The sequence below is a fragment of the Cottoperca gobio genome, chromosome 7 (genome assembly GCF_900634415.1).
Source record: "Cottoperca gobio chromosome 7, fCotGob3.1, whole genome shotgun sequence".
Lineage (NCBI taxonomy): Eukaryota > Metazoa > Chordata > Actinopteri > Perciformes > Bovichtidae > Cottoperca > Cottoperca gobio.
The window spans coordinates 18568811-18591310 of record NC_041361.1 but is presented as its reverse complement, the minus strand read 5'-3'; the positions used below and the strand labels follow the sequence as shown (position 1 = coordinate 18591310).

Sequence of the window (22500 nt, the reverse complement as noted above, 5' to 3'; positions counted from 1 at the left end):
TCTGAGAATTAGATCATTCGTACCAAGAGCAGCCATAGATCCAGAGAGAAAATTTATTTTTAATAATAGATATCACAAACACATTCTTTTCCAGCCAAGTGGTAAAAGAATGTCAGATTTAGTTTGCTTTCCTGTATGAGGGAAAGAAGTGTGCACTTACACAAGAATCCCATAAGGATATGGTGAGCGCCTTGATATAATAAACTACAATTGTTCAAATCAATAGTAAAGGATTTGAGTTACAACATTTCACAATCAGGCAGAGCACTTGAAGAGGAGAGGAAGAAAACTTAATTAGAAGCACCTAAACCAGACTAAGAGACAAATGATGTAATTTATGTAGAGGCTGAGTGCCAGATGCACCATTAATTAATCCTCTGTCAAAACTGATTCCTAAAAACCCTATGTCAGCATATGATAAGATAATATGGAATGAAACAGCTGACGAATCATTTAAGAAAATAAAGAAAGTTTTGGTAAACTCATCTGTTTTAGAAATACCAGACTATAAGAAACCTTTTATTTAAACAGCAGACTTTATGACATTAGTATTAACACAGAACCATGGCGATAAGAGTAGACCAGTGGTTTACTACTCTTCAAAATTAGACCCAGTAGATAAGGCAATGCCTGACTGCACATAAGCAGTAATTGTAGCTTAAATGGCAGGTCAGGCCTCTGCATCAAGTGTTATTCAGGCCATTGACATTAACAGTAACACCTGCAGTGTCAGTTTTGTTGGTAGAGAGCAAAATCACAATGTCACCTGCAAGACACCAGGCATGTAGTGGCAGTTTTGTTTTCACAACTGCACCTAACTATAGAATAATGTACAACTTTGATCCATCTACATTATTACCAACAGCTGAAAACAAAGAACCACATGACTGAATGACAGAGATGGACAAGAAACTTCACCAAGACCAGACTTGACTGACATTCCCTAAAACGAACCAGAGATAGAAATGTTTGTTAACAGATCATGTAAAGTAAACTAGATAATACAAATGTGACAAGATTTATGTAGTGACACAGACCGACGTATTAAAAGCAGAAGCTCTACCTAATCATCTGTCAGCATAGGAGCAGAACTGATAGCATTGACAGAGACATGCAGATAAAAGAAAGACAAAGTTGTAAATATCTACACAGACAGTAACTATGCATGTTCAACATTACATGTGTTTGCTCAACAGGGACAGAATAGAGGTATGGTAACATTGACTAACAAACGTATTAATCACACTCTAATAGAAGACTTATTGAAGGCAGTACAGCTACCAAAGTATATTGCTTTATATAAAGGCACAACACATATGATAAGAACTGATCCAGTTTCAGTAGGCAACAATAGGTAAATGAGAAGACAAACACACCAGAACACAAGACTAGAGATATTGAAAGAGATGCAGGATGCAGCTACAAAGCAAGAAAAAGCTGTTTGGACTAAGAATAATTGTATACACGACAGAGACTACTTTTGAAAGAGTACTTGATCAGAGAAGACATTTGTGCTCCCAAGAAGATGCGTGTGTATTGAGACACGGCATTTCACCATGTCTCAAAAGGAGGGAGTATTATATTAATAGAGTATATTCATAGCATCTGACTTTAAAGCCAAATGCCGACTCCAGAATATCCGTTATAAGTACATCTGCATGGATTTTATTGAATTAAATAAATATGAAGGAAATAAATATTGTTTGACAATAATAGACATATATAAATTGGTTAGTATTTTCAACACATATAGTAGACGCTATGACAGTATATGTTTACAGCTAAATGAACTGTAAAATAAGGTAAAGGATAATAATAATAATAATAATAATAATAATAATAATAATAATAATAATAATAATAATAATAAGCTTTATGTAAGAATTGCAGCCCAAAGTGCTTCACTGCAAAGACATAAAACATTAGAAAGAATAAGAGCATTTACGGTACAATAATCACAGTGTTGATGTAAATAAGTGTGAAAGACAAATGGTATAAAATAGCATTGGAAATCATGATTATCTGTGCCGGGAAAACTATCAGAGCCATATTTTGAAATATACCACGATTTGGGATACCAGAAATAAAATGTAGTGATAATGAGACACATTTTTTAAATGATATCATCAAAACATTAACAGCAATGTTTGGTGTATAAGGAAAAGCTGGATGAAGTGCTTAGCACCAGTAATATTAAAAATGCATATTTTGCAAGAGGCTTATCGCCATTTGAGTTGATTTATATTCCAGCTATGAGAGAACTTATGAACAAACAGTCACATCCAAAGTTTTAGAAGGGGACTGTGAAACGGAAGTCAGAGTCATCACAGCAGGGTGAGTATAGTCCTGTACACCTGAGACTCAGAAACAACCAGTCAACATAGTTAGATCATCACAATCAAATCAGATCATGTTGCAATGGTGTTCCCACACATCTGGTGGGAAACACGGAACCTAAAAGAACATCACAAGTCAGTAGAGACTGCACAACCACATAAAATTTGATTTCTGTGACGTAATAACGTAATGTGGCAGCTCATTAAAGATATTGAATTGTATTATGTGTGTGTGTGTGTGTGTGTGTGTGTGTGTGTGTGTGTGTGTGTGTGTGTGTGTGTGTGTGTGTGTGTGTGTGTGTGTGTGTGCGCGTGTGTGCACCAGCCAGGCCCCTCCTTGCTTTGAAGCCCAGTCCCATTTCTAATTGGACCAATAACAGAGTAAACCTTTCTGTTAACAATGATGCACAGTGTAACAGAACCACTCAGCCCAATTTGTAAAAAATCTCTTTAAGAGATATTCAACTCACAGAACCAATAGCACAAGACAGAAATATGTGCATTGGTGACACTGGTTGAGTGTTTCTATGTTCTATGTTTGGTCCATAACAGATCAAACTCTTGTGAGCTTGAACTCAGTTGAAGAGAAGCACAGCACCTGGGGAGAGCTTCAGCTCCACACCATACAAAGATGCAGTTGGAGTGCCCCGGTGAGTGCCAGAGATCAAATTGGAGCAGGTTTTGACTTGTTTTTATGGTGGGCAACTACCAATAAGAATGTGAATTGGATTAATTACATTTAATGCATTTAACAGGTTTATTAATTATTACAAGGGACAAGCTGAATAACAAGCAGCCACCAGCTTAATTGCATGACAAAATGGAATGTCCTTAGACATACTCAGAGCAGAGAAAGGAGGTGTGTGTGCGCCATGTTTGGCTCATACTGATTGCACATTATATCAAATAATACTGTTTCAGAGAGATCAGTTATTAGAGCCTTACAAAGATTGACAACAATAGATAAATAATTAGCAGAGAATTCAGGAGTAGAGAATTAGTTTGGTGATGCTATGGAAAGGTGGTTCGGGAAATGAAAAGTTCTCATGTCACTGGTATCTTCAGTATTAATAGCTATATCAATATCAATTTGTACATTATCTCCACTGTTTATATTTTATATATATTTATGCACTTTTTTATATTTATGCACCAGCTAAACCAGAGCAAATTCTTTGTAGGTGAAAACCTACATGGCAAGAAAAATGTTTCTGATTATGAATACTTACTGTATGTGTATGTTGTTTTATACCATGAATTAGAAGCCATATGACAAGATTGATTGAATCCACAATAACAAAACAAATGTACACGAGTATCAGCCCCTCCACACAGTTTGATGACCCACAGTATGACGATATGGAAAAAAGGAGACATGACATCATGCACCCATACAAGGACTGTATGGGGAAGCTATTTAAAGAGTAAACTACGGACACTGAACAATAAAAGCATAACTTTTTCGATGTTGAAAATCCTGAAGAAGATGACGACTACCCATAAGTTTGAAAGGCAATGTTTGGTATGAAATGATGTCTTATATGGTTAAACACACCTTTCTAAGTAAACATGGTATGACAGCAGTGGTCATATCTCCTTGTACTAGTATGGATAGTTGTATGAGTCCTGTAGCAAGGTTTATTTTTTTATTTTTTAAATTTGTTTTTGTTTTTTAAAAGAGAGGAATGGTTTCATGTAATTTGCGATGATGAAGAACAGGTTAACTTTGTTGAAACACCAACAAGCCCTAGATTTCTTGTTAGCTAAAAGTTGTGTGTGACTTTAAATTTTACTACTAAAAATAATTGTCACTGTCATTATAGCTTTGGACTATTTTCAATTTGGTGAAAAGTCTGGTTTATTTGATGCAGCAGATCAGGACTGGTTTACTAGTATTTTTGGGTAATGGGGAACGAAAATATTGCAGTTTATACTTCCTGTGGTCGCAACACTTTTGATTATTTGTTTGTTTGTTGTTTGTTTTGCAACTTGTATCAAGGAAATGGTTAATATATGTGTTACTACCTCATTGACTACTGTAGCTATCCGATCTGATGTACTACTTCCTGAAATGTTTTGTGAGGAATGTAATGTAATGTTTATATATTCTTTAAGCAAGTAGATTAGCGCAATGGTCTTTTCTTCCACCCTCGTGTTTAATGGGTGTTTTTTTGGCTTTGTGAGTAGGATGCATGTAGCCTGTGACTTCTGTCTTTGAGTAAAGTAATTATCCATTGGTAAATATGTTTCAGAAAGCTTTTGGCTTTCAAGGCAGAATTCAGTAGGTTATATTGTAAGGATGTTTTTTATTTTTAAGATTATATGTGTGCAAACTTACTTCATAAAAAGGAAGAAATGTTAAGATAATCTAATGAACAATGACTTATATATTAAGTTTGCAATGTATGACCTATGTAGCCCTGAGTATGACCCATGCCATATGTGCATAATTTGACATGACTGACATGGACTCCATGCTCTAATGAAGTTAAGGGAACCCTTTAATGATCAGGAGGAAGTGACCTTCACATTTGTTTTAGATTATGTTGGTGTCATGACCCAATGTGCTTCAATGTTCAATGTTCGTGTGTTCATTAAGAACTCAAATATAAGGGGTAGAGTCTCTTCATGAGTTGGGACACTACGCAGTTGTGCTTGGAAGCAGGTAGTGTTCTCATTATTATTGTTGTGTTGCAACAAAATAATAATTGTTAAACTATATCTGTGTCTGTGCTTTATTGATTCCTCTCTGTTTCATACCACAATGTTGTGAGCAATAAATATCCACGACAGTATTCTATTGTTTCTGTATGTTGCACTTATGTTGCACTTCAAACTGGCTTATTTAAAGACAGTGTTCACATATACGATTGTACCTATTTGAAGCTATTGTACTTACAAGATTCTTGCTGTTCGTAGTTGTATCTCCATGATTATTTGCACAATTTGTACCTCGCTTTGGACAAAAGCGTCAGCTAAATGCACTGTAATGTAATGTAACTATTACATATGCTGTCTTGATTTGCATACTTCTGTTAGTAGCTACTGTGAAGTAAATAAACTCCTGATTGTATTGTGTCACACTTAATGATTATCACATGTACTCGTCCACCTCAATCAAAATGTATTATTGCACAACATGTATTTCTGCACAAATGTATAATGAGCACTATATTAGTCAGGAATGTGAAGCACTGTAGGTTCTCTTCAAAGAGTTTCAGGTCTACCTCCATCTCGTCACAACAAGACTGCCCACCAAGGGGCATAACCGCGCCAACATGGACCAATGAGAGACGACGATGCCCTTATGTAGAGAATATAACAAAATGTTTATGATGTTTTTGTATCACTTTCACTTTACCAACAGACAGCTAACTGGCTCTTTATTGATTCGGACTGTGGACTTGGTGTATGAAAGTGTCCTCGGCTGAGGGTATTTTTGAAATGCTGTCATCATCACTTTAAATAAATAAGTATCTTGATCATCTAGAAGTTTACTGGATTCTTTTGAAAGGCAATCACAGCGCCCTTTGGGCTTTAAAACCCAACACTACTCTTCCATATAGTACACTGTGTACTATATGGAATTAACTATTGACCAGCTCCCAAGGTTCTAATACCTTTGAACAATTTGTTTCAATGAGTAGGTCAATATCAGAGTCTATTTCGTGAATATGTATTTTCTTCAAGTAAGGCCATTGTGTCAGGTCCTTTTGTAAAGGAATGTTTGACTTGGAAACAGGCATGGTGTTGTGTGTGAACACATCAGAGAGTTGAATGAAATCATCTCTGTCCAGACCAGATATTTCCAAATCTGAGATGTGATGACTGGTAACAGGCTTCACTTGGTTTATGGTACGCAGAAGAATGTTGGTCTTTTGTTTTTGTAGTAGATGCATCCCTTTCCCTTTCATTTGTTGTCACATCTTCTTGCACTGCCGTTTCTGACAGTGTAACATTGGTTGCAAAACTACTTGCTCTTGGTCTTGAATCTCTTGGTTTTGCAAAGATTGAGCTCTTGACAGTTGGAACAGGCTTAGCATCCTGGATGTTTCCAAACAATGGGTCTGACATGATCTTCACCTGTCTCTCGATAAAGTCCACCAGGTCAGAGAATTTAACTCGATTACTTTTTTTGTTCCTGTAGCTGACATGCTCTATTCCTCCACTGGTCTCTGAGCTTGTAAGGCAGTTTCAGCAGGATGGTCTTCATACTGGAAGCAACATTCATTTCATCCATGTAGGTAAGATGTTCCATTGCATTACAACAACCTCTTAGGAACAGTGAGAAGGCTTGCAATGCTTTCACATCCTCTGGCTTGATCACTGACCAGGCAAATGCCTTTTCCATATATGCTGTTGCAATCTTATATCCGTCTCCAAAGTGTTCTTTAAGCAGATCCTTTGCTCTTTGATAGCCCTGGGCTGGCGGCAGATGTTGGCAGCTGTGGACCAATTCTTTAGGCTGCCCTCTTGTGAATTGCTCCAGGAAATGCAAGCAGTCACTGTCATCATCAGTCTTTCTTTCCACTCCTCTCTCGAATGCCCGTATGAAAACTTCAAACTACAAAGGATCACCGTCATAAACAGGGATGTCTCTTGGTGGTAAAGTAGAAGACAGATGTCACAGATGTCAACTTAGTTACCATCATTCAGTACAGGGTGTGTGGTATGAACATGCTCCTGCCCACCTTTATGCATATGAGCTTGTACATTTTGTTTTTGAAGAGAGTATTTGGTTAGATGGGTCATATGATGAGCTTTAACAGAGGATTCATATGTGGTTTCTTTTGAGCTTACAACCTGTTGCTGAGATGATGAATCAGTCTTCATTAACACAGGTTATGTATGTGAAACTTATCTTTCAATCCTCTTGCAGTTTCTGAGTATTGCTTTTTGAAAGCAAAATGTACTCATTCAATGAAAGTTTCCCATATGCCACATTCGGCATGGATCTGCGCAGTGATAGTCTTCTGTCATTGTTCTTTAGTGCGTTTGGTAATGGTAATAGTTCGAACGGGAGATCTCACAATGAGATTCTGCCCATTTATTTAGCTTTCTCCCACTGTTTGAACATCCTTTCACCACACAATGTCGGTGTCCAAATCCCATAACTAGAAGAGCGATGATTACACACTAAAAACTAGCCAAATACAGTGTAAACACGCTTGAAAATTAAGCTAAATACAATGTAAACACTTAGAGAAGAAATCCAATATGGCGGCTCTTGTAGACTTGGTGCTCACTTTTTCTAGGCTTGCCACCCCAGTGTGCATTGCGATTCCACCGGAAGCCCGAAACTCCGATTCCGTCTATATGTCCGGGTCCGTATAGGTGGGCGTCTGGGTCCGGACTCGGACCGCGGTCCGCCTGTTAGTGACCCCTGATCTATTTTGTATGGAAATCTATCTGCAAATTAACTAACAAGACTTAGCCTAATTTTGAACAAGAAATACATCTCACGCTGAATACCACAGGTTTATGTTCAAACAACTTTATTTCCACACATAAATGGCAGAGTTAAAAATATATATACAATAATATGCTTGAATTGAACATTTCTTTTGACGTTTTATTGGAATGTTTTTCAAATTTCTTTACAATTATGTCCATGACTGCTGTTGCTTTATTGGGCAGCATTGGCAAAAGTTTACAGGGTATCCCCCTTCTTTTTTTGTTTTTCATACTCAGCTGTTTTCTTACCACAATTGTGTTGTATTCCCATGCATCAGTGTCACCTGTTGTATCCACACTGGAACATTTGTTTACCCAAAGTATGTTGCGTCATGTATGGATGCATCCTGGAAAAATACATTTGCTGCAAGCTCACATTCAAACATAAGACTTGCTCAGTATTCCAGTGTAATCTGAAAAGACGTTGGTATTGTAGCCTGCCGGTGTTCATACGGTACATGTGCAATGGAAAAACTATTCATAGATTCATTCATCTCTTTGAAGTGGCAGTGAATTGTATTTTCAAAAAATAATATTGTCACAATAATACAATCTATTAGAAATAGTGAAACAGACAGCAATAGGAACACTATAATAATAAAAGACAAAGTGGAGTTAATAAGTGAAGGAAAAAAAAAGAAATTATCTGAAAAATGTATACACTCATTTGACAGTCTTGCTCTGTCTGCAAAAGCTATATTTGAGACAAACTATTTAATTCTCATTTTCTTCGTCCTTAAAAGTGAGTGTATTAAAGGGTTTTTTGGGGTTTATGAATTCTATATAGTATTATAGATCTTTATATGGTAAAACAGATAAGTCCAACATGCTCTACAAAATTAAGTCTTCTGGCCATCAATTGTTTTTACCTGTCCTTGGGAAATCGAAATCTGAACCATGTTTATGCCGCTTGTCCTGTTAGCATAATTATCAGTGTGGTGTGGTATTTATTTCCTGAAGGACAGGTTAAAAAGCGATGCTGGCTTTTCCACAGGCCAGTAATGATTTGATTTTATTTCCCAGGTAAAAGAACATATGGATCACATCTGTGAGCTATGACATTCATTGGTCTCAGTGCTGCACGGGTAAAGGTTTTAGAGGCTTTATACTGTAAGTCAACAGATAACATAAACAGCTCTGCATTTGTGATATCAAAATGGCAGGTTTGGGATTTGCAACTCTTTCCATTTGAACAGGAAAAGCATTATAAAAATACTGAAATACTGAAAGAACTTTATCCCAGCAACAGAACACATGTACGCAAAAAACATTACTATACTAGGATTACAGGATGACACAATGATATAACAGGACACTTTGTCCGCACTGTGCAGCTCCTTCAGCGACAGGCTGCTTCACCCGCGGTGTCTCACGGAGAGATACAGGTCCTTTCTTCCTGCAGCGGTCAGACTGTACAATCACCACGGCCCCTGGTAGACCACCACCAAGAACAGACTATTCCACCACTGTTGTGCAATTATCATTGTCATGTGCGATATTCACTTTTATAATTTTTTATCAACCACTTTGTACTTATTTTTATCTTTATCTGTTTAATTATTGTGTACTTGCCACTTTACTTCATGTTTTTTTTTTTGCTGTAACATGTACATTTCCCCGTTATGGGACGAATAAAGGATTTCTGATTCTGATTCTGATATAAATATATATATATATTTCTTTTTTCTTTTTTTTTCTCATCAGTTCATGAGAGCCCAACAACTGGAGCTGTTGCTATAAAAATGTGTATGTGTGAACATCACATGCTTTTTAAGTGCTTTTCAGATAATGTTTACATACACTGCCCAATCGGTTAACCTTTATCACCTCCAACCTCTCTGTTTGTTGTGTGTGTGTGTGTGTGTGTGTGTGTGTGTGTGCGTGTGCGCATGTGTGTGTGACCACGAACATCACCTCCGTGTTTTCTCCAGTCAGATGTTGGTGGTCTCCAACTTATTGAGTATTTCCACCTGCCCATTGCTGCATGTCGTCTGTTGCCCGTTGGCTTTCTGTGGAACCTGGGACAGGAAGTGGCTGTTTTCGTTTTGTTCAGAAGGCGCAACAGTAGGCTCCTCCAAGTTGATGGTGGCGCGGCTGGTTTCCGTAATGGAGGAGTTGTTGTGGTAGTTGAAGTGGTTGTTGGTGATGGGTGTTTCACCCCAGCCGGTTTTACCCCAGGCAGACTTCCACTGAGCCCACTTCCTCTGCAGCGCTGTCTGGGCCTGGTTGTCAACAAAGTTAAGTTTAGTTTAGTTTTAAATAGTCTGAGGTTACATGCAGTATATTGAATATGACACAATAGTTTACCTTATCTGGGTCCTACTATAGTAGTTTAAAGTATTTTGGAAACATGAAATATGATCGTTTTCATTTACCTCAGTATTGCAAAAACAGAATATAATTGCCACCAGGAGTCCCTGCAAAGCAATAGGACAGTGATTCAATATTTATACAGGAACAGATGTCAGTGAGATTATCCTGTAAATAATACATGAATCATGTTTTATCTGACAAACATGCATCACATTAGGTTTACTTATCCTTTTCTAGTTGCTGTGAATTTGAGACTAGAAATGAATAGAAACCTGTTTCACTAATATTAATACACAGAGCAGCTGAAAGACCAATTTCCAAAAGCTAGAAGCCAAATTATTATTTATTTTTTGTGCAGTGTATTGTTGACTGTACCTGGAAGTGACAGAAGATATGTACAAAGAATTCATAGATGGCCCGGCTGATGCGTCCCTCGGGCCTCCAGGGTAAAAGGATGTACTGGACTCCCAGCAGAGGGATTAGGATCAGGGTGGCTCTCACCGCCTTCATGTAGGCTGTGGACTCAGCGCAGTGGGTCTCTTTCAACTTGGTGATTAAAACCCGGACGATGTTCAGGAGAAAGAAAAAGTTCACCTAGGTAGATGATGAAATTAAAGTGGGAGAGACAGATCTGGTTTGATGTTGAAAGAAAGGGACATCTTTGCACAATATCTAAAGAATGGCAATGACTGGCCTGATGGTGGCACTATAACATCAGCTGTAAATAACATGCTCATGGAAGTCAGTCTCCTATAACCTCCTTTCCTGTTACTTTGCATGCCATTTGAATGGAGAAAGCACAAAATCATGTTGCTGAGTTTTTATTGTCAATTTTCCTGGCAATAGTTAAACCACTTAAAGGCAAAACCACAACCTCACACATTCATGAAGTATGAATTAATACATAATTAAAAGCACCACAAGTCAAAATGTTTGACTGCTTTTCTCAGCGTGTTAATATCCTGACTGTTTTCTTTTTGTATGGGTTCCTTCTGTCCGTTAAATGTTTATTGTTTGTACTTCCTGTTTTATTTTGTGTTACTGACCTCTCCTCTCATTTCAGTGTCTCTATTTCCTCCCCATGTGTTTCCCATTAGTTTGTTAGTGCTTCCACCCGTGTCTCGTTACCCCGCCCACTTCCTGGTATAGTCCTATATAGTCTGTGTGTTTTGTTCCCCTTGTTGCCACTTCGGCTTTGTACTGCTGTGTTCCCTTGTGTTTCCCGTCAAGCGACTTCCCGGTAATTATCAACCCTGCTTCTGTGACCTAATTGTCCTTTTGCCTATACATGGAATTGCAGTTTTGGGCTTCCGGTGGAATCGCAATGCATTCTGGGGTGGCAAGACTAGAAAAGTGAGCACCAACTCCACAAGCGCCGCCATATTGGATTTATTCTCTACGTGTTTACATTTTACTTTAGCTTATTATTCAAGCGTTTTTACATTGTATTTGGCTAGTTTTTAGTGTGTAATCATCGCTCTTCTAGTTATGGGATTTGGACACTGGAATTGTGTGGTGAAAGGATGTTTGAGCAGTGGGAAAAAGCTAACTAAATGGGCAGAATCTCATTGTGAGCTTCACGATTGCAAAAATTGCGACTGTAAGCTTATTCTTCAAGCGTGTTGTAAACAAACCTACTACTCTACAATGAGTTCTGAACTCCTTTCTTATGATGATGTTCAGATGTGGAAAGTCGAAGCTTTGAAAGTATTTTGCCGCTAGAGGGATTTAAAGGTTTCAGGAACAAAACTCGAGCTTATTGCCAGGGTGTTTGCTGCATCAGAGATTGAGGAGCAACCAACAGCGAACGAAAGACTTTCAATCACAGAAAAAGAAAAGACTAAGCTTTTGGTTATGCCGAGTGGCGTTTCAGCGCCTGATCCCTTGACATTGCAGGATGGCTTGGTCAATGAAAACAACAGTATGACTTCTTGGCCGCCGATATACCTCAGCGATATAACATTATTTTTAATGTCTGACCACCCAGGGAACGATGTCGAGTTTCATAAACAAACTTTGAACAAATACAAAGAAGGCAAAGCATTTAGACTGTTTGACTCTGGCTGGTTGAAACAAATATCTTTCAATTCTCTCGCAGATTCTGAGTATTGCTTTTTGAAAGCAAAATGTTCTCGTTCAATGAAAGTTTCCCATACGCCACATTCGGCATGGATCTGCGCAGTCAAGAAAACTGGCGATATCATAAGTGCTTATTGCAGTTGTGTTGCAGGGTAAGCTATTATAAATATATACCTAACTTGTGTTTGTTAATTATTATAAAACTCAATATATAGAAAGTACATTTGTCAATGTATAAATCAAGTAGATAGACTGCATACCCCAGGTCGAGTTCAGGATCAGGGAATTAATTTGTTGGTTTTCCTTGCATGAAATGCTCACTGCAAATCCGCAAAGATTTCTTGGGCTCCCAAGACTTCCCATTGTAATCCTGTCTCTTTACAGCTTTGGTCCATGATAGCCTTCTATCATTGTTCTTTAGTGCTGTTGGAAATGGTAATAGTTCGAACGGGGGCTTGCAGTCGCAATTTTTGCAATAGTGAAGCTCACAATGAGATTCTGCCCATTTATTTAGCTTTTTCCCACTGTTTGAACATCCTTTCACCACACAATGTCGGTGTCCAAACCCCATAACTAGAAGAGCGATGATTACACACTAGCCAAATACAGTGTAAAAACGCTTGAATAATAAGCAAAGTAAAATGTAAACGCGTAGAGAATAAATCCAATATGGCGGCGCTTGTGGAGTTGGTGCTCACTTTTCTAGTCTTGCCACCCCAGAATGCATTGCGATTCCACCAGAAGCCCGAAACTGCGATTCCATGTTTTCCTTGTCGAATTTGTTTGCCACGCCGACTGCCTACCCGTGTACCAAAACCGTTTATGCTTCCAGTAAAGACTTTTACTAACATCACTATCAGTCTCTGAGTTGCGCTTTTGAGTTCTACTTCCTGTATTCAGATCATATCGTTACAATTGTTCAGTCCTGCATATAAAGGCAGTACATTATTGACTGATAACTGCCAGTAGTGTATTTTAATTGACTATTGATTATTTGCATTTTAAATGTTCATGTAAAATTTCTCTACCTTTCTACCCTTTTGTCACTAATTATTTCAAAAACAAGTTTTGAAGATCAATTTTGAGCAAGCAAGATTAAAATCTTTTATTTTACATTGTAAGGGTATACCTTTTATACTGTATGTGTATAAATAAAATATATGGTAACACTTTCTATGACGGCCATGCCTAATACATTATAAACACTTATAATGCGTTATCCGTTTGTATCACTGTATAATTAGTTTGTAAATATTCATATATAATTATTGCTATAAAGCATTATGAATAATTACTGTAAAGCATTTTATGACTCATAAGGTTACTCCCCAAGATCTTTTTGTTATCTTTTTCCCTTCACTTTAAGCAAACAATGACTACTTGTAGTGACTTTTAACCAGCTTGTAATGTATCATGTCTGCCTATACCTCAGGTATTTAATTACTTCAACTGAAGCACCCAATGGCCACTTACAGTAACTTGCAATCACATTATACATGCATTACAACAGTGACTATAATGTATTACAACTATGGGAATTATAATGCACTATCCATGAAAAAAGTTGGTGAGTGACCAGTTATGATGCCTAACCTTATAAGTAATTCTGAAATGTTTTATAATTGTTATAAAGCATTATGAATGCTTATAATTATATGGTGCTTTAAGCAGGGCATTAGACAATAAAGCGGGCTACAAATATACATGTATTAATTACTCACAAGTAGTGCAGCTTGAATTGGCCCATGAATGATGTAGAGCAGATGTGTGTCAGAGCTGATCCAACACCTGAAACAAACGAATGAAATTCCAGACACTGTTCCAGTGAGATTTCGCATGCAGTGACATAAATAAGACTTGAGGGCTTAATCAAAGCCTGACTCATTCATGATTAGTGCTAGACTTGGCGAACAAAGGGCTCACACAAATGCCACTTGATGAGGCAAAACAATATCTAACAAATCCTCTCAGCCTGATCAAACAGTAGAAGGTCACGGGAAGGCGAGAGGGATGGCATACTGCAACATTCCTGCCTTGATCTGGACTCTGGCTTTTCAGTTGTGACAACAGAACAGCAAACATGCTACAACTTACTTGTCGTTAAAGAAGAGCCCGCGAGCCACGGCATACGTGATGGCAGGAATGACAGGAAAACCTTTAGACAGAGAGAAACGCAGACGCAACTATCAGACGACATCCTAAATTTCCTCACAATAAAACATAATGTGGGAAAGTTATAGAGCACCTAATATTTTGATAAAAATTATACGTTTTATATAAATACATTTTTTAGTCATACAGCATTTTTTAACTAACTTTTTGGGAAATATTTTTATTTACTTTCCTGCCGAGAGTTAGATGAGTAAAATCTGTCTGTTCAATATAGTTGACTAAAAAGTCAACTAAAGTCTTTTCAGTGCGGTAAGAGACATTGTTGAGACAATCTATAACATGCGCCTTCTCCTACTGAATGTTCAGCAACGCCCAAAAACTGTCATATCAGAGTTTAGGTTAATCCAAGTCTCATAAATTCTAAGGAATTACAGCCCGACCTGGCGGGTTCTAGCCCAGACGATGAGCATAGTTTAGCATAAAGACAGGATACGGGGGGGCAGCTAGCCTGCTGTCGGAAGGTTACAAAATCTAACTGACAGCACCTCCAAAACTCACAAATTATCACGTTATAAGTAATTTATTTAGTCCATACGAAAACCCAGGGAACGTCTTCATTAAAAAGAAGGAAAGGAAAGGAGAGACCCTGCCCGGAGGAAGCCCGGGGCCCCCTTCTGGAGCCAGGCCCAGAGGGAGGGCACGTAGCCCGGTCGGGCACAGCCCGAAGAAGCTACGTGGTGCCTCCAATCCATCCATCCTGTGGGCCTACCACTCATGGGAAAAACCGCTGGGGTCGGGTGCGCTGTCACACGGGTGGCAGTGATGGTCAGGGATCTCGACGGACCAGACCCGGGCAGCAGAAGCTGGCTCTGGGGACGTGGAACGTCACCTCTCTGTGGGGGAAGGAGCCGGAACTAGTGCGGGAGGTGGAGCGCTACCAGTTGGATCTGGTGGCGCTTACCTCTATGCACAGTCTTGGCTCTGGAACCGTACTCCTGGATAGGGGTTGGACTCTCTTCTTCTCCGGAGTTGCCCAAGGTGTGAGGCGTCGGGTGGGTGTGGGGATACTCACAAGTCCCCGGCTGAGCGCCGCTATGTTGGAGTTCACCCCGGTGGACGAGAGTCGAAAACTCTGACTGTTGTTTGTGCCTATGCCCCAAACAGAAGTTTGGAGTATTCGGCCTTCTTGGAGAGCCCTGCAGGGGGCTCCAGTAGGGGACTCCGTAGTCTTGCTGGTAGGCTTCAACGCACACGTGACCGGTCGTTTGTTGTTGGACTTCTGTGCTAGTCCTGGACTGGCCATAACAAACACCATGTTCGAACATAAGGATGCATAAGTGTACGTGATGCCACTGCACCCTAGGTCAATGATTGATTTTGTGATTGTATCATCTGATCTGAGGCCACATGTCTTGGACACTCGGGTGAAGAGAGGGGCGGAGCTGTCAACTGATCACCATCTGGTGGTGAGTTGGATCAAGGGGTGGGATGAACAGTCACTGGATCGGTTCGCAGCTGAGTGTGAAGCGGTTGGGATGAGGATCAGCACCTCAAAATCTGAGGCCATGGCTCTGAGCAGGAAACCGGTGGATTGCCTACTCCAGGTAGGGAATGAGCCCTTACCCCAAGTGAAGGAGTTCAAGTACCTCGGGTCTTGTTCGCGAGTGAGGGCACGATGGAGCGAGAGATTGGCCGGAGAATCGGAGCAGCGGGGGTGGTACTGCAACTAGTAAGGATGCCACCTGGGCCCCTCCCTAGGGAGGTGTTCCAGGCACGTCCAGCTGGGAGGAGACCCCGGGGAAGTCCCAGGACTCAGTGGAGAGATTATGTCTCCTCACTGGCCTGGGAACGCCTCGGGATCCCCAGTTGGAGCTGGCGAATATGACCCGGAGAAGGGAAGTTTGGGGTTCCTTACTGGAGCTGCTGCCCCCACGACCCTACCCCGAATAAGTGGTAGACGATGGATGGATGGATGGAAAACCCAGGAGTAAAAACAACAATTAGAGGTTTTACAGCGGTTATGTATTGTTGATTTTAACACTTTTGTGCAGATTAAACAAACAAGATATGTTTTCAGTGCTAAGCAAAACTAAGCGGCTGCTGGCTGTAGCTTCATATTGGTCGCACAGACATGACAGTGGTATCGATCTAACGTAAGAAAGTGAATGAGCATATTCCCTAAATGTCATGATTCTGGCTTTGTGTTTCCTGTTTTATTTTGTAAAGTTCTGTGTCTCAATTCAGAGGCTGCATTTGTAGACCGCTTATGTCACAGTGGCTGCAACGGGGGTGTCCCATTTCGGCGACTCAAATGCCAAATCCTTCAAATGCAGCCGACAAATGCGGCCTTCTTTTTCCTGATTTGAAGGATACATCTGATGTACGTATTGTGGCCCACTGGCAACAGGAAGCTGACCATAGGAGCTGACTGGCTCGTTGGAAGCCGACAGACTGCTAGCTAGCCAGCTAGCGTTAGCTGTCCGGGAGCTGTCGATAGCAGTGGAACGTGCCAGCAACAGGTAGCAGCGGTTATCCAAACATGGTTTGTAATTCAGTAGAAATGCAGGCAGCAGAAGATATGTTAGACGTTTAAAGGTAACATCTAACAACAACAGACTTAAACTAGAACTAGCAGGAGGAGAAGCGGCGAACAAGCAGCGCCAGCGGCCTCTCTCTGAACTGGGTTGTTCACAATGTTTATATGTTGTAAAGATTTTACATTTGGGAGTAGCCAATTATATCCTCCTGTGTCCAATCACCCTGCCCTTGTGTCTTTGACTGCCTCCTCCAACTGTGTCTTGTTCTTTTGATCAGTGTTTCTGTATATACCCATCTGTGCCGTTGTTCTTTGTCAGTTCGTAAACTTTGTGTCATCCTGGTTTGTGGTGTCAGTTGACTTTTTACCTATTGTATCTAATAGCCTGCTCCCTCAGTTGTTGTGTGACTTTTGTTTTTTCAGCTTTGTTTTAATAAAGCTCACTTTTTGTTATACTTGAGTTCTGCGTTTGGGGCCACCTTGACGCATCGTGACACCCAAATGATTCGTTGAAGCAGCTTACTCAACCAACGTGGCTATATACATTTCTGAAAGTTATCAGGTACTGGACCAGCAGCAACAGGAGTAAGTAAAGGTGACAGCAGGCAGTGGTGGAATTTACTCAAGTACTATATCTAAGGTGAGGTACATATACTTTACTCAAGTATTTTCTTTCAGAGGAAAAGTTTTTTTTTTTTTTTACTTCACTAGATTTGTGCCAGGTTTAGTTATTTACAAAGTAAGATTTTTTACATAGAAAACGTTTATTAAAGAAATGAATTTGCAACATTTGTCATTATATAATGTATATAGTAAATATACTGTATATATTTGTTGTTTGATATGGACATGACCTGGAGATGGAAGTAACTTGCACTGAAACACAAAAGGAAATTGGTCGTGAAATATCTCGTCCTCCTGACTCACCCCATCCCAGGACGTAGTACCAGAAGAGCTGCTGTTCCCCCACAAAGACGGCCACTATGATGAGTGTGTGCAGGTAGATGCCTTCACACAGCATCCAGAAGTAGTTGGAAGTCGACGTATACTGAGTCAGCACAGCCAGGACCTTACAGCTCACCTTACGGACAGGAAACAGGAAGAGTTGAAAGCAGATTTTAATCCATATTACAAACAGAAGACCACCCTCAATTTGAGTAACAATTCAAGAGTAAATGCCTATTAAGCACAGCATATAGTTAAGAGTGGGGCATTTAACATGGTCAAATTAAACAATTTCTTTAGTTTGATGGGATAGAAGATAAATTCAATGGCTCACAGGATTGCTGGCGTTTATGGCTTGGTTATTGGCCACAGTCAGTGAGAGCCACATTATGGTAAAAATGGAGTTCAAGATGAAAGAGAGAAACATGTTCTTGTGGAGGGAGATTCTCTGGCAGCTAAGACTCCTGGAAGAGAGAAACAGACAGATATTAGTTAAGGTCTTTTTGGATTTTGGAACATACAAACATTTTTGGACTGAAATTGCAATAGCTGTTATTCAATAGGTGACTATACAATTTACCTGGCAAACATTTCCCCTCACTTTTTACTTTTTCATTACATTCATTTGATTTTCCACTGGATGGAAAAGCCTTTGAAATGTTTGCATTATGTGACACTAAGGCTACGCTCACACTGCAGGCGAAGTGGCCAAATGATTATTTCTTTGCGCATATGTGACTCAGATCTGTTTTTAATCATAAAAGTTCACAGCACAAATCACATGGAATCTGACCTTTTCACTTCTGATTTAGGCCACTTTCCTATATGGTGCTAGATCAGATCTAGATATGGGATGGGCAACTGGCAAAAATATTGGTTTGAACAAAAGCCCCATTTGTCATTCATAATATTCACCTTTAGTCGGGGACTTATACATATTTCTGACACAAACTGACACTATTAGAATAGTTATGACTCACTTGAAGTAGGAGAAGATGATCAGACAGATGATCAGGGAGACAATAGACAGGCCGTGACCCACCATGGCCAGGTAGTAGAGACTGATGGCAAACTGCAAAACGAACCAAGTGATGAATATAAATAAATTCACTACTTATATGAAATGGTTATATTTTAAGTTCAAGAGTTAAACCAGCCCAGTAAAGCAGCAACAGTGTTTGCATCTACAGTATACAGTACATCATCAAAAGCACAGACGCCACTTTCAAGCATGAAAGAAAACAAAGAAAATATTTGTTGAGAGAATATGAGCCTTTTGGGAAATTTCAAAAAGGAAATGTTTCCTGAAAGGCCAAGAGTTTAGATGCACTGAAGAAAATAATCATACTGTTGTTGGCCAAATGTCTTGAGACAATCTTTACAAATACCGTGTCTGCTAAAATATATCTGTGTGTAGGGCTGGGAGCTTCGCCATTCTCCAAGTGGAACAAATCCTCAATGACTTGCATGTTAAAGTTAGTATAGACATGAGGTGAATTACAATGATTAATCCTCAATCAAAAACTAGAGAAAGAAGCTTCACCGTACATTTAAATCAGAACTCCAGAAGTTTATCTGCTGCAAAGTTTTAAAGAATTTTAGAAGTGTTCCTGTGATGCAAACAATACTTTTGCATCTCCAAATTTGATCATATACATGCACCTTATACAAGACAAAACAAGCAATGTCACACAAACAACACGAGGCTAAAACGGTTAAGTAGCAGCAGTATTTTGAATACTGCACTTTCATTAGCCAAATGTATTGAGTATGGTATTTATTTCACTGACATCACCCCACTGCAGGCAAATCAGGATGTGCACATTAAAGTCACATGCTAACCTTTGATAGAGATTTTGACAGTTTGGAGTCTCCAGTGTTCAGTTCAGAGCACACAAGTCAGTAAGTAAAGACTGCAGTTTGCCCTCAGTTCATGTTGTTATGCTCAGCTGTCCAATCACAAATAACTTCTGACTATCAGATATCAACGTCTGTCATAAACACTACTGGTGATGTTTCCTGTAGTCTGTTCACATTACATTTCCACATCATGGCAAAAAAAAAGGTGCACTGTTTCACTTCACTGTCGTTTCACATTTCACACCATAGGGTTTAGTGCAAATCCACCTTTGTTGTACAAGTAGTCATTAGTCCACAAAACTTAACTCTCCTTTAAACTCATGATTTAAAAAAACATGTCAATATCAAAACTGTAGTATACTCTCTAAATATAACATGTTACATTTAATTGTGCACCCAAATGTTTGCTTAATCTTTAAGATCGTTCATAATGCTGCTCCTCCTCCCCCGAGGAAGGTTGATTGTGTTGTATTGACTACATTAGTATTTTGTACTCTTCATTTTTCTTACTATTATTCTACCTTCATGCAGGCGGAAAATCTTTTTTAGTTTTTATAAGGTTTGTGTTTTATAAGGTTAATGTTTTATAAGGTTATAAGGTTAATGTTCTTTATGCATTGTCCCTGTTCTAATAAAGAAACATGCATACATACTCAACTGCATTTTTAAGTTACGTGGTTTCTATACATCAGTCCAGTAAAAAGAGGGCTACAAGCCTTGTTTGGTGACATTACTCTAATTTTGTCAAAGGAGTCAAATTAGATGTGCTTTTAAAAGCTCCAAACAGCTTTGAAAATCTCTAATACACAGCCGTTTTACTGCATTGTGTTTTACCTTGCGTTTGTCTTTGGTGTATGCCTGACACTCTGTGTAGTTAGTCCAGACTCTGTTGCTCTCTGGGTGGTGGAACCACTGGCCACCAGGATTACACACTTTGGTAACTTTCTCTGTTGAAGACAACATGATCATTTACACAAACAGAGACATTGTTTATGATTTGATTTCGGTGACCAAATAGACAATGAAAAGCTCACTTTTTCACTAGAATTGTGTAAACAGCAAAAAGTAGTCAAGACACTGTTCAAAATATATTCTGGATTCAGTACATAGGGGTGCTAATTTCAGGATTTACTCCAGTCCGCTGTGCGCTGATAAAGGCGCCGTTGTGGCAAATTATGGCATGAAAGCAGAGTAAAAGTGTGTTTAAGATTATGGAGATCTTATATTTAAAAGTTATATCAACTGATTGCAATAATATAAACGCACAAAGGAAAATAAGTTATTCAAAAAATAAAATTCCTGCATGTTATTTAAAAAAATGAGTAGTTGCTTTTTTATTGCTCAGAAACTTGCCAATTTCAAAAATATACTGCACACAAAACATGTAAAACTGTTTTCATTTTTGGAAATTGTGAATCAATACTAAAACTCTTGATTCTTGCATGAATCAATTATCCCCCACCACTAGTAAAAGTACATATCAATACAAACAAAAGGGAAACATAAGATACACAAAATCAGAAACAGTTGTGCTTGAATATGTGCATGTGTGTGTGTGTTAAGTCCTCACCAGCAGGGTCAAAGTCAAAAAAGTATTCAGGACACATCTGCATGACAGTCCCTGGAGCTGAATCCCCCCAGCACAGCCAGCCGTCCCACGTACGGTTACAGTAATTACCTACAGAGGGCGGTACGGATATCACATTGAACTTGCAGCAGACACTAGAAATTAGAGATGTGTGTGTGTGTGTGTGTGTGTGTGTGTGTGTATATTAGCTTTTAAAATGAAACTATAATGTAATACTGCTTGCTACATGAGCAGCCTTTAGGTATTAATAAGTCACGTTGCAAATGTTTGTTTATTGAACAGTGTCTCCATCTCTGGTACTAAATGCTAATTCCATACATAGTATTATAATAAGTATCATAATATGTTCTGTACAGTTTTAGATTTTCTGTTGAAATTTGAAGTTTTCTGTAGGAGGAGGTCTTTGTCTGTTTACAGCATCCCTCATGCGAAGCTAACCACAGGGTTCTTCTTTTTAAATCAAATAAAGAACGACACAAGGCATCACTTTTGCAGCACAGGAAAGATGTTTCTGCCACTCCGTGTTTACAACAGCCAATGTATATATTCTATATTATAAAGTATAAAAACAATTCTTAATAATAATGTCTGACACATAGGCACCATGGCTATATCACTACTTTAAACTAAAATACAATTATTAAGGGGAACATTTGACATTTCATGAGAAATGGTGAGTGAAATAGCCAGAAATCACAGATTCATATTCTATTCAATTTATTCTCTATCTATTCTCTTTTATTTACTTATTTTCTCAACTTATCCAGACTAATTGTCAGCTTGTCTTATTAAACCTTTAAGAACTATAACAGATCAAGATTATGCCATAGTATTTCAGAGATAAAAGGTTTAAATTACATTTTTAACAAACATTTGAGAAGCAACCTAGCAAAAACTAAAGTGTACTGTAATGTATTATAACTCACACAAATACCAGCTGTGTAATAAGACAGAGAATTATAAAGGTTGAGAACTCACATTTTTAATAAACTCCCTGGCAGGATGAATCACATAAATTATGATTAAATGGTGTGTGTCTAAGTGTCTAACTGAAGCTGGCCCGCACCAAGCTTGTCAACAATAGCCGGAAACCTGACAGTAGCAGGTTGTACTGCGGCATGCTGGGAATTGGAGCACAAAATAACATTTCAAAGGCAGTGACATACTGAGCGGGAGTAACAAAGGGCAAGTTTCCTTTCTTTCATCTCTCTCTCTCTCTCTCTCTCTCTCTCTCTCTCTCTCTCTCTCTCTCTCTCTCTCTCTCTCTCTCTCATTGT

General features: G+C 39.0%; 1 protein-coding gene across 2 annotated transcripts in view; it reads right to left on the bottom strand.

Annotated features, from left to right (window-relative positions):
• Positions 1-2615: 2615 nt before the first annotated feature.
• The window catches only part of calcrl2 (calcitonin receptor-like 2), a 33965-nt gene continuing 14080 nt past the window's right edge, over positions 2616-22500 (bottom strand). The window contains exons 4-14 of one of the 2 annotated variants that reach the window (XR_003832557.1): positions 21206-21313; positions 20470-20582; positions 18756-18847; positions 18110-18239; positions 17758-17911; positions 14277-14337; positions 13904-13970; positions 10479-10697; positions 10166-10207; positions 9637-10012; positions 2616-2645 (exon numbers count right to left, since the gene is read on the bottom strand). Coding sequence is in view for 1 of the 2 variants with exons in the window: in XM_029436026.1 (XP_029291886.1) it covers positions 9722-10012; positions 10166-10207; positions 10479-10697; positions 13904-13970; positions 14277-14337; positions 17758-17911; positions 18110-18239; positions 18756-18847; positions 20470-20582; positions 21206-21313 (1277 nt within the window). In the remaining variant the exon portion in view is untranslated. Of the gene's footprint in view, positions 2646-7814; positions 10013-10165; positions 10208-10478; positions 10698-13903; positions 13971-14276; positions 14338-17757; positions 17912-18109; positions 18240-18755; positions 18848-20469; positions 20583-21205; positions 21314-22500 lie in introns of those variants that run through there. The other variant, XM_029436026.1, reaches the window with a different exon arrangement.